The sequence below is a fragment of the Furipterus horrens genome, unplaced genomic scaffold, assembly GCF_987537825.1.
Source record: "Furipterus horrens unplaced genomic scaffold, mFurHor1.1.pri manual_scaffold_8, whole genome shotgun sequence".
NCBI classification, from domain to species: Eukaryota; Metazoa; Chordata; class Mammalia; order Chiroptera; family Furipteridae; genus Furipterus; species Furipterus horrens.
The window spans coordinates 91,905,886-91,919,447 of record NW_028327178.1 but is presented as its reverse complement, the minus strand read 5'-3'; the positions used below and the strand labels follow the sequence as shown (position 1 = coordinate 91,919,447).

Genomic DNA, 13,562 nt, shown 5'->3' with positions numbered 1-13,562 from the left:
ACTTAAAAGAGAAAGTCTACGCTATGAAACCTGCAATAGTCGCTGAATTGAGAGCAGCCATTGAATGAGAATACACACAAATACCAAACGAAATGTTTCATGATGTTTGTGATTCCACTGCTTCACGTTGTCAGCAGTGCCTGGACCAGAACGGACGTCAGTTTGAAAACAGGCATTGACAAAACAATTAAATAATGTCTATAGATTCTAATACATTTTGAAAATAAAATGTATTTTAATAAACACCGACTTTATAATTATTTAAAGTCTGTATACATTTTTTTGGGGACACCCTGTATATATCCTATATAGACCCTTCAACCTGTGTATCAGGAGACATATAAATATATGATATAAATGCAAAAATGTCCAATATATCACTATATGTACATAAGGCAAAAAAACTACAAACAATCCAAGTGTTCTATGACATAAAAATGGATAACTGTGGTATATTTACTCAACAGATTAGTATACAGCAGTGAAAAAATTAGTTATGTATACAATAATATGGATAAATCATAAAAGGCAACATTAATATTTTCATAGAACTCAAAATACACTCTTTAGGGACATGTCATTTAAAAAATTTTAAAGCAAGGAAATAATAAATTCAGAACAGTGATTATTTTAGGGGAAATAAAGGAATGATATAGGGAGGAAATACAGGTGGATGTAATTATATTGTTAATGTTTTAATTCTTAAGCTGTGTGGTAGTTCATGGTCATCATTTTATTGTGCTGGTTTAGATTTTATACATATTAAATATGAAAATATATGCTGTATTTTAAATATGAGAATATAGCCCTGGCTGGTGTGGCTCAGTGGATTGAGTGTAGGACTGCAAACCAAAGGGTCGCTAGCTTGATTCCCAGTCAGGGCACATGCCCAGATTGCAGGCCGGGTCCCCGGCTGGGGGCACACGAGAGGCAACCACACATCGATGTTTCTCTCCCTCTCTTTCTCCCTCCCTTCCCCTCTCTCTTAAAACAAATAAAATCTTTTAAAAATTAAAAAATATGAAAATATAAATCAAAGCATTTTCTAAAATGCAAAGATTAACACAGTGAAGTATTAGTTAAAACCAATAATGACATTATAGCTTTAATACTTGGATTTTAAAAGTAGCATTGATAAAGTAAAATAAAATCATAAAAGTGTGGAAAGGACATTTTATTGGCTTTTTGGGGAAGGCAAGCTAGTTAATATTATGGGCATACATAAAAAAATGTTAAAATGTAAGTCAAATTTTTAAAATACCATTACAGCAAAGTCTCTCTCTATGAAACAATTACTTGGGGCCCTGACCCAGTAGCTCAGTTGGTTAGTGTCTCGTTGTGAGAGCATTTTGTTTATTTACTTTTAGAGAGAGGGGAAGAGGGAGAAAGAGAGAAAGGAACACTGATGAGAGACACATCTATTGGCTGCCTCTCGCATGCCCCCAGTCGGGGACCTGGCCCACAACCCAGGCATGTGCCCTGATGGGGAACTAAACAGGCAACCTTTTGGTTCACAGGCCGGCACTCAATACACTGAGCCACATGGGCCAGGACTAGAGTGTCTTCTTGATACACCAAGGTTTCAGGTTTGATCCCCGGTCAGGGCACACACAAGAATCAACTAATGAATGCATAATTAAGTGGAACAACAAATCGATGTCTGTCTCTCAAATCAATAAAACCAAATTGTTGGTACTCAGACCCAGCTGAGATCTGGTAATTTCAAATAATATTTGGTAAATCAAAAAATTTAGTCTAGTGTTTTAGATTTTATTATACTGGTAAAACACATTATAGATATATTCACACATGAAAATGGCTATTTAGCCTAAGCTTAATGCAAGAAAGTCTAATGCAAGAATGAATGACATAACATCAAAATGAAATGGAACGTACACAGTAAGAACCAGAGGTCACATATGCCAAGACAAATCCCTACATTAATTTTAGATACATTTCCAGAGTATACATGGTATAGAACATACATCTTCACAAGAATATGTTCCTATTTTATAATAATAAACAATAGTAAAGTTTCTCTTTAGGAAAACTAATATCTTTGACAATAATAATTTTCGGTGTTTCTAGCTGGATGTCATATTTGGGAAGACAGGTGTTAAACTAACACTTCATTACCACCCACTCAAGAACTAAAAATAGATAAATGGGATGTTGTCGTAGATATGAACAACTGCCCAGTTTGTTGAGTTAATTTATTGATATATGTGAGGGCTACATCAATAAGTCTACCAACTAGCAAATTAAATGAAGGCTTCTTCCCAGAGACTTACAAAAGCAGGTTAACTCTGCACTTGAGTAGAAGGGAACATCAGGGCAAATTATGCAGTTACTTTCTAAATCAGAGAAATAAGAAAGAGCATCAAAACATTACAACTGAGACTCTCAGCTGGGTATTAAACTTGTTCCCAGAGCGAGGGTCAGGGTAGGGGAGGTGAGGACACAGAGTTCTCTGGTTTTTAAATAAAGCTTGAAGAAAAGTGAGAAGAACAAACAAAAATGCTGAGTAAATTTTGTTTCACTTGAAAAAGGGTTAGTTATATAATAGCCAATTTTAGAAAATGCATCCACCAAAAAGAATGAACCAAAAATTCATAAGTACCAAAAGACATTCTGTCTCATTGGGAAAATGCAATGTTCACTGTATATACAAATATACCGCAAGCTATATTATTTGGTTAGGTTAGTTTTCATACTAAAATTCAGACAATGATTCTTTTTATAAACATTACTTAACCAAAAATATCAAAGTCTGCAAGAACAGATTTTATTATAAGAACCATCCTATCTGTGTTTCCTTCCACAAAGACTTCTGACTGAATATGCTCAGGAAAAAAAAAATCTAAAAATCTATAACATTAGAAAAATATTAGAATGCAAAAGCTACACTTCCATCCCCAGTCTAATCCCACAAAACAATGCACATGTACTAGAAATTCAATTTTAGTGCTAAACTCTTAAGTTTCAGTTCTGGCTTGCAGTTCAAGCTACAGAAATGAAACCAATCAAAGAAAAATACAAGTGCATTTCTCACCACACTGCTTGTGGGCTGAGCTGGGTTTTGTTTGTTCACAAATAACTCATGAGGTAATTTAAAATTATTAGGTTTTAAGTGTGTACTGGAAAGGAAAGGAAACATAATGTCTTACAAGGTTGTGATGGTTAAGTGAGTATACATGTAAACACACCCCACATTGCGCCTGGCACAGGGTAAGCATTAAAGAAAAAAAGTACTTATTGTATCTGGCAACTCTAACCCTAAAATCCACTGTTTCCCAGTTAAAACCTTTTTACTTTAAGGAATCATGTTAAATTCTGCCAATTATTTTCCTACTTTAGCAGAAAACTGATGACAAAGAAATGTCCATTTCTGTAGAAAATAAACAATAAAGTCATAAGTATAAATAAGCAGCTTAGGTTCTACTCTGAAATAGGAAGACTGTCATGCTTTACCTCTGTTAATTGTTAATATTCTGCATTAATAACAGTTTCAAACTGTAGGGGGAAAAACTTAGGAAGCTGTAACAACTGAGGCTTAGAGCAGTTTAACAATGTAATTTAACCTGTATATTCTAGAACTTCACTTTATAGAAAAATGTAACTATTATAGCTCCCATAAATTGCTGCCAATTAAAATGAACATATCAACTATGAAGCAGTATGACCATTTCAGAAACTTCTTTTCACTCTCATTTACCCAAAAGAACCAACTGAAAGATACACCAGGACTATTTGGAAGGTCCAGCTATTAGAAAAGGTCATGAGTTAAAAAGGAAGTAAGAAGTCTTCCAAAGCAGAAACAGAAGAATAATAGCACCTAACAACTACAAAATGTTTCATAATGCAGTTTTTAAGTAAACAAAAAGATCTTTGTCAGACTAATCAAAGAAAGCATTAATCTGTTTTGTGCTGCAGCCTCTAAAATCTATGTTTCAAGTGAAAATACAGTTAGCATATGAGAAGTGATGGAAATATCTAAAGAGAATCCACTGGGAAGCAGTTTTATTAAGCATGCTAGCTCAGCAGGGAAAACGTGGGTGCAATCAAATTTCTTTCAATTTATAGTTCATATTCATTCCTTTTAACAAACACTAGTAAATCATAAATTGTAAGATATACCAGCATACATATAATGAATTGGTTTTGTCATTATTATAACACAAAGGCATCTCTGTAAATCTAACCTACGGAAATAGAAGACAAGTGGCAAATAAATTTAAGCTTGTACTTGCTGTCTGGTACAAAGAAGAATTTTGAGTCAAACTGAAACTCAACCACACACTGCTACAGACAAAAAACTATGTATGCCATATGCCACATTAACTGCCATCATTGGCCTAGAGGATAAATACTTTATAAGTTGATTCATTACCCATATGGCCAACTGTGGTTCAACTTTTATTTGGCTAGCCTTTCAACTTACAGAAAAAAAACATTTTATTCATAGAAATAATGCACTAAAAGGAAAATGTTTAAAATTATCAATTTCTCTTTTTAAAAAGAAAATAATTTCTTTAATGTGAAAAGAGTAGTAAAAATTACATATAGCATACTAGAGTGGCTAATGTAAGAAGAATCATTAAAGACCCTAACAAAAAATAATTACTTACGTCCTGGCTTGTATGGCTCAGTGGACTGAGCACCCACCTGTGAACCAAAAGGTCATGGATTGGATTCTAGGTCAGAGCACATGCCTGGGTTACAGGCCAGGTCCCCAGTTGGGAGCATGTGAGAGGCAACTGATTGATGTTTCTCTCCCTCTCTTTCTCCTCCCTTCCCCTCTCTCTAAAAATAAATTTTAAAAAGTTTTAAAGGAAATTACTTACTTTCTGAACAAGTAGTCTCACCATTGGTAACAACTTCAGACTCTAATTGCAGCCCATCAAGACACACTGACAAGTCTCCTATTGTCTCTGTTGGCTCCTTGTCACCTACAAGCTGTAAAGTCACAACTACTTCCTCAACTGGAAAAGAATAAATTAAAGAACAAACGGTCATTTTTTTCTTTAAATCATCTTAACTCTTAAAAAAACTATGCCAGAAAAAAAATCTAAATACTAGTCATTTTTTTCTTTAAGTCATCTTAACTATTAAAAACAACGTGAGAAAAAAATACATTCGTCTTAATATTCTTCACCAAAGTTTCAGGTCTTATAACACCAAAACATTTAAAAAATAGAACAGAATTTGCTGATGCTTAATATTCATAATGTAAAATGCTAAGCAGCCCAACTATCTCATTTATTATACAAAGGGGACCCAAAAAACCCAGAATTTATTTATAAAAAGTCATGTATTTATTCTCACATGTTTAAACTTCAGTCACCTTCAAACCAAACTACTCTCCATTTGATGTACTACACCTATCAAGACGTTTTTTCCCCACTGCTCAAAACAGTTTTTGAACTCGCCAGTTCTGATGCCTTTTAGTGTTTCGGCCAGTTTTTTGTTTCAACTCTTCCACATCAGCAAAAAGTTTCCCATTGAGGACTTTCTTCATCCAGGGAAACAACAAAAAAAGCTGCTCAGGGCAAGATCAGGTGAGTAGGGAGGGTGGGGCACGGGAATCATGCCATTTTTGGGCAAAAACTGCTGAACACTCAGCACAGTGTAGGCAGCTACACTCGTAAATCATCCATCATGAAATGGGCAAATGCACTGAGTCTTAAAAAAAAAAAAAAATCACTGAGGCCAAAACCAGCCCCTCACAACAATGCCATTTGGAACACTGATATAGATGGGTTCCTAGCTAGCAGGGAAAACCTGAACTACAAGGGAATTGCCCTCCAGAAGATAATTCTGTTTTTTGGTTTTTTTGGGGGGGAAGGGGGCCATCACCCCTCGTATACATTCCATCTTGTATAAAATGAGCCAGCAGAACAATCAAGATTACTCAGCAATGAAAATTTATCACTTAACAACGGATTAGCCCTGGCTCGTGTTGCTCAGTGAATCAAGTGCCAACCTGAAAACTGAAAGGTCACAGGTTCAATTCCCAGTCATGCCACATGCATGCATTGTGGGCCAAGTCCCCAGTTGGGAGTGTACGAGAGGAAACCACCAATCAATGTATTTCTCACATATTGATGTTTTTCTTCCTCTTTCTCTTTTTCTCCCTCCCTTACCTTCTCTTTAGAAGTAAATATATAAAATCTTTTTAAAAATGAATTATATCTCTTAAGTTCTAAATGAGAAATAAAATTCTTACAAGTATGTTTTAGATAGTAAAGGGGTTGAAAGTATGTTTTAAAATCCTAACATATTGATCAAAACAAGCATGTTTCAAGTTTTTATATATGTCTATTTTACATATACACATACGAAGTGGGGCATAAGTAGGCTTCCAGTTGTAAGTATGTGAAAGTTTATTCTTGTATTATTATTTAATATTTTATTATTTCCATATGAACAACTGTAAACCTATTTTCCCTTACCCTGCATAAATTTAAAAGAATCTAAAATGAGGGAATTTTTTAAATGAGCATTTGGATATCTGTCAAAATATTAATTATATTTGTCTCACGTAAGTGGGATTTTTTTTTCTTCATCTCTGCTCTACATTTTAGTTTTCCATAATTGAGTATGTAGTACTTTAATAATTATCTATTTCCAAAGTGAATATTTATTTAAAATATTGGATCCAAAATGAATGGACAAACCAAGTTTACTCAGAATGCTTTAAACAGTTCAAGATTCTCCTCCCTGTTAATAAATGACCAAGTAAACTTAAAAACAAATACTGAACATAATTATTCTATATGTTTGACATATAAATTTCCTGCAGGGGGAAAAAAACTGAGCTCAATTTCTATTACTTTTACATACATACGTTTCATATTGTTTGACTTTAATGTTTCATAGATATCTAATGCAGCAGTTCCCAACAAAACATCAGATTTCAGTGTCTGGTGACTCCATACACGAAAATGTAATTTACTCACAGGGGTGACGATACTAAAAGTGAAGAAAGGTAGAAAAAAATTTTCATTAAATATCACAATGGAATACTCTATAAATTACAATTAAGTTTTTAAAGTCTAAAATCTTACTGCACCCTTCATAGTTTACTGTTCAACCAATATAGCCTATATTCTACAATCTTATGAAAAACATCTGAATGCTACATGCTGGCATGATCATTTTCCCTTGTGACTGAACTATAGGGGTAACTTCATCCGTGCATCATCAACAAAAGTGAAACTGCTTATCATGCTACAAATCTTGGAAAACCATATAGTAGTATTTAAAAAAAAGCAAATTTATTAAATCCTTATTTTGTGTAAGGTAATGTGATCTTGAGGTTACTTCATTTAATTTTCAAAACAACCCTATGAGGTGGGACTTGACACCCCCATCTTCAGATATAGAAACTGATACTCAGACTGTTTAAGCAAACTGCCCAACACCACAGTTAGTGGCAGACTATAATCTGAACAAAGGCCCATCACTAAAATGTATATTAAAATATGGGTCAGCTACATAATGATTTGAAGATTACATTATGAAACTTCAAGTTTCACACTGCTAGAGGCAGTGTCCAGGACAATTGTCAAATACTGATTAACACATACCATGCTAAGTGCCAATAAAGAATGCTATCTGTCAAAAAAAAAAAAAAGAATGCTATCTGTAATGCTTATTTCCAAAGCAAATTTTGGGAAATTTGTACTAGTAATAAATTGTATTCAAGTTATTTTAGAGTCATCAATTAGAAAAATAGGAACATTATATAATCTTCCATAGTCCTATGGTTTGGTGCTATAAAGACAAATCCTTGGAATCTTTCAATTTCTCTATGCCTCACTCTCTCTAAAATGTGATCAAATTTTGAGGGACAAATAAACATTTTCCTCCTTGTAAGTCCACCTATGCCTATAACCCCATCATCATGTTTCCACCATCATTTTAATAGTAACAGGTATTTTAAACAAACTAAAAAATTTTCACCTTAACATTGCATCTTTTTTCTGGTGGTAGTGGGGTGAATACAATGTATTCATTATATTCAAAATTCTCAAACGTTACTTTCAGGAGAACATATAGTATATAGTAAGAAAACATTTCTCTATTAGCCACCTGGGAAATCATAATGGGGATCGAATAAAAGAGCTGGTAAATTCAATTTTTACTTTAATTTGAGAGAAGATAAAATATACTGTCAAAGATGGTCTTATCTAAACTATTTCAATTCAACTCTAGAGGTCTGGAAAGTCTGCTATATAGCAATGGAAGCCGTGTTAAAATCACAGACCAACCTCCTACAAATTAAAAATTCAGAGAAAGAATGTGAGCTATGTCTTCCTCTAAACATTCAGGACCAATAACAACAGTACCATATGGGGCTACAAGGAGAGTTTATTTTTTCTTAACCTTTTAACCACTGATGAATTCATGTCATTATCAGCTTAAGAGTCTCAAAGTGTGTATCTAGTGAGCACAGATAGCCGTTGATAGAAAGTTGATGAGCAGTCAATTAGTCTGCTGAACATCTCTAGTCGTTATGGAGGCTGTGACGTTTTATAGATGTGATTTGAATTTTTTAATATTTTACTCATATATTGTTTAATTTAGATTCAATCTCTAATGAACCACTAGTTAAAAACAAAGCCTAAGAAAATTAATGTTGAAATGAATACAGATGAGGAGCATTAAAATACTTCTGCAAATAGATCTCAAGATGATCTTCAGGAAATTCTTGAATTTCACTCATTTGCTCAAAATCATCATGCAATACATTAAGATGCCTCAGACCTTCAAAAATCCATGTTAAAGAATAATATAGATATATCCAATTCGTTTTGTCATTTATTAGGAATAAATACTATTCATATAAGCATGTATCATGTGATGAAAAGAGCTTATAGTTTCAAATGTCTCATTTGACCATTTAGAAATAAAACTTTTTTTTTTAAAGATTTTATTTATTTTTAGAGAGAGGGGAAGGGAAGGAGAAAGAGAGGGAGAGAAACATCAATGTGTGGTTGCCTCTCGCCTGCAACCCAGGCACATGCCCTGACTAGGAATCAAACCGGTGACCCATTGGTTCTTAGGCTGGTGCTCAATACACTGAGCCACACCAGCCAGGGATAGAAATAAAACTTTTTTTTAAAGTCACTGGTTTATTTCTCTGAAAGGAAAAATATGCAAACTTCAAATGTTATGTAATGAAAGTAATTTATGTATATTTGATGTGACAACTAGTTATATTTGAACTACATTTTTATATACTTTTGGTCCCCAAATCAAATATGCTCTATTATTTTAAAACCAATTTGTTAATAAATCATGCTTTTTCTTTCATTTAAATAAAAAAGAATTTTTAATTAACCTGTAATTTCCTACAATGAGTGCTTAATACCATCAATAAGTGTTGAAATTGAGCTATACCCTACTTCTATGAATTCATACTAGAAAGAACACCAACATATAGACATATGTACATGGACATATGTTTTAACAGTGTCTAAAACCACAACATTAGAAACCAGTTGATCAACAGGGAACTAGTAAAGTAAGGGATAATTTATCCATATTAAGGAATACTATGTAGCTATATAAGAGAAGTTAGCCCTGGCTGATATGGCTCGGTGTATTTGAGTACTGGCCTGTGAACCACAGGGTACCAGTTCAATTCCCAGTCAGGGCACACGCCTGGGTTATAGACCAGGTACCCTCTTGAGGGCACATGAGAGGCAGCCACACATTCATGTTTCTCTCCCTCTTTTTCTACCTCCCTTCCCCTCTTACTAAAAATAAATTAAAACCATTTTTTAAAAAGAGAGAGAGGTTATACCTATATGTACTCAGATAACCATGTTATATATGCTAGGTATAAAAAGTGGAATAAAATAAATAGTGTAATTTTTTTTTAAAGGAAGAAAATCTTTGTGTAGCTTCTGTGTGGGCATTGTAACTGAAAAACAAAAAGCAATTTTTTTAAATTAAAAATTAAACTGAATTCCTCATGATCCTCTATTTCCCTAAGTTAAGGAAAGAGGTCCTAAGAATGGTCTATGACCATGGGCTTTCCCAGCTGTTGTTCAGGGGCAATAATCATGCCCTCATCAACTAAACTGGAGAAAGCAAAGAAAAGAAGAGGCCAGAAAAACAGAAATATCTGAAGAGAAACAAAAAGGGGGCTAGAGGAAGGAGTTCTAGGACAGGGAAAAAAGATGAGGGAAGAAACAAAGAAAACAAGAAATTTTTTTAAAGCTACATTTCTGCTCACCTACTAAACCATACTGTGCAAAATATGTTCAAACTTACACTGTAAGGGGCTGCTTCCATTTGGGACTGCTCGTATTGTTACATTTTTCTGTCTTCTTTGACTGTCCATCTACTGTGACTTCCACGTAAGGACTTGGTCCGAACCAATTCTTTTTATTTTCTTTAAGTTTTGCTGAAATGACTAAAAGAAAAATATTTCAGTATTTGAGATGTTAGTTCATATTCAAATCACTTTAATTTTATAAAGGTTACATAAACATTACTTTTACTCAGAGAAGCAGGTTTACTCTAAAATATTTACTAATTTTACTCACTCATAACCCTTGTATTTCCTCCCATCCTGGTAAATAAATATAGGACTTCCCCACACCATCCACCCAAATTCCCAACAGTATCACTGGTATAATCACCCACTATCAGTATTAATTGTCCCAGAACTCCAAAGTCAATTAAAAAATACACTGACAAATTTGGTATCAGATATTGCTCTAAACTGTGGATAGAGCCAGAACAGAAAAGGCACTGGCTCTCAAAGAGGTAGGATCCTAGTTAGAGAAAAGTCCTTGTGATGAAAAACAGGTTAATGTAGCAGAATGACTTGACAGTAAGGAATGCGTCTGAGGAAGTACTTTTAGGCAACCATCCAAATGACAAGTAGCTAATCTTGTGAAGCTTGACATTTCTGAGGAAAAGTACAGCAACCCGGGTAGGATGGTAAATGAAGTGAGATTATGTTTAGCATGATAAAACCAAGATAAGGAATTTAGATTTTATTCTAAGCATGCTGGCAAGCCACTGGAGGAAAAGAGTTACAAACTAAGATTACTTTTAGCATCTCATATATCTCATATTATCTTAGCAAGACCTTCCTACACTGTGCATCTTGAGATACTGACTCCTTAGCCTTTACCCTTGAGTTAGTCACTTTTGCCATAAAACAGCCTGGCTGGGTAGCTCAACTGGTTAGACCGTTGTCCAGATACACCAAAGTTGCTCTTTCAATCCCCTGTCAGGACAAACACTAGAATCAACCAAAGAACGTATAAATATGCAAAACAACAAATCGATGTTTCTCTCTCTCTAAAATCAGTAAATAAAAAAATTTTTAATTAGCCTGTCCAAGTCCTGTGGAAGGTACAACAAATAGATTTCAATCTACCAGAGCACCCTATGGTTTCCACATGTAGCAACTCTTTGCTTCCCTATAAATAGTGATCACAGCCAAGGAAATACTTGACCATCTGGATATCTACTCTAGCAGAAAAGTTCAGAGAATGCCACTGCCCATAAGGTTAAGGGATCCTTAGAGTTGCTAGAGGAGTTTGTACAGCAGCTACCCAAGAAGTTGAATCAATATACAGTCCAAATCATAGAACATCCTAGAAGGCACAGTTCCAGGTGGCAGCACTTCACCTAGATCAAATATTTCTGTCCTTTTGGTACCACTCTGTTAGAAATAGTAAAAAACCGAAACCAAGGAAGCTGAGATGCAAGATTTATTAAGAGGAACCTGCCGGGCTGTCTCAAAGGAGAGAACAGCAGCTGGCGTACAGGCTGACAAGGTTTTAAAGGGAGGGATAGAGAATGACTCGAACAGAGTATCGGGCGCCTAATGATTGGTTGGGCCTGGGGGTAACGGCGCGAACAATGGGTTGAGTCCGGGGTTAATGGCGGGCACAATGGTGGGAACAACGAGGTACTTGGTGTTTTGTTGGGTATGTTGCTCGGGAGAAGGTACTTGGTGAGTTATTGGGCATGTTGCTGGGGAGAAGAATAGAATAAGGGAGTAAAAAATTTTCTACCCCCTACTGGTGTTTTGCAAGATTTGAGGAACTTCTCACTGGACTCCTCAATAGTCACTGTTTGTGGTTTTTAATTCCTGCTAATCAACTTATTGGGTGGGGGTTTTTGAAGCTCTTACTGAACCTGAGACACTCAAGCCAGCTACTATAGACTTACTATTCTAACAATGTATGCACATCCTATGAATTAAAGAGCTTTGTCATTTTTTGAAATGATTGGTATAATAAAATTCAACCTGATTTGAAATTAATATGGATTACCAAAAGAATCTGTCAGAGAAAAAGAAGAACTGCAAGAGATTAATGCTGGAAAAGCAGGCAATAAGGAGCTACGAAGGACTGCTATTCAACAAATTTACTGGGTGCCCACAACATATCAGGTATTGTTATGGACACTGAAGAAACAGATGATCAGATTAATAACACTAAAACATTACTCTATTGCTGTGGGAAAAATAAGTTGAAAGAGACAAAACTAGGGGTTAAGAGGATAATAGTATCATCCAATCAAGAAACTTGAAGTGGTTTGGACTAAGGTGGTGAACATGGCTACGGGGAAGAATAGCTTTCTTAAGGAGAACCAACAGGATTAGATAGCATGAGGAAGCTGGGAAAAACAGGAAGAATAACTGGATGGAAGATGGTGTCATTTAATAAGATGGAAAAGAACAAGTTTGAGAACAATGGCATGGGCAGGAAATCAAGAGTCATATGATGAATGTATAAAATGTAATATGCTTGTAAGGCGTCTTAAGTGGAAACACTAAGAAATCTTTTTCAGAACAGAATATATTCAAGTGCAAACCAGACCTATCTCTGATTAATGTGTACTATAAAGCTCTGGTACTTAATGCAGAGCCAAACTTAATCACAGGATTGCCACAGAAAAATATAACATCCCTATTTTTAATTCATTTCTGGTCTGAGAAAAGGGGAAACATATCCAAACAATTTAAACCCATCATATTTCTGAGGTTCTTGTGGTCCTCTGAAACTAATTAAACCTAGAACAAAGAGCAATTGCAGGCCTGACAGGGAGGAAATACTCTGTCCTCAGTGGCTTTTTAGGGTTCAAACTTTTGAAAGGTATTTTACCACAAAACGCCACCCAACTCCACAAAGCCGTTTCAGGAAACTTTAAATTGGGAAATAAAAGAGGTAAGGGAAACTAACACCAACTATTAGTGTTTACTGTGTCTGATGCTTAAATACTGTCATTTCAATACTCATGACTTTTCTGTGAAGTAGGTATTATCATCGTAATTTTTACACATAAAAAAACAAGCTCAACAAAATTTAAGTTTGCCCAAATGTCACTATAAACTCTGGATAGGACAGTCCTAATATTATAAAATACATCAATGTACTACCTTCCTGAAATTTAAATTTCCACAATAAATTAACAGAATAAAACAACAACTGCAAATCATAGACTGGAACAAAAGGAAGCAGAAGAGTATTATCTGTCACCTGGGCCTCTGCAAGAGACCTCTAATAACTGTCTGTTTCACTCTC

At 34.8% G+C, this 13,562-nt stretch overlaps 1 protein-coding gene across 3 annotated transcripts in view; it reads right to left on the bottom strand.

Moving 5' to 3' along the window:
• The window catches only part of ITCH (itchy E3 ubiquitin protein ligase), a 98,809-nt gene that overhangs the window by 48,508 nt on the left and 36,739 nt on the right, over nucleotides 1–13,562 (bottom strand). For all 3 annotated transcript variants that reach the window (XM_090286264.1, XM_090286266.1, XM_090286265.1), the window contains exons 4-6: nucleotides 10,285–10,426; nucleotides 6,848–6,972; nucleotides 4,845–4,982 (exon numbers count right to left, since the gene is read on the bottom strand). In XM_090286264.1, the coding sequence (XP_090142390.1) occupies nucleotides 4,845–4,982; nucleotides 6,848–6,972; nucleotides 10,285–10,426 (405 nt within the window). The remainder of the gene's footprint in view (nucleotides 1–4,844; nucleotides 4,983–6,847; nucleotides 6,973–10,284; nucleotides 10,427–13,562) is intronic.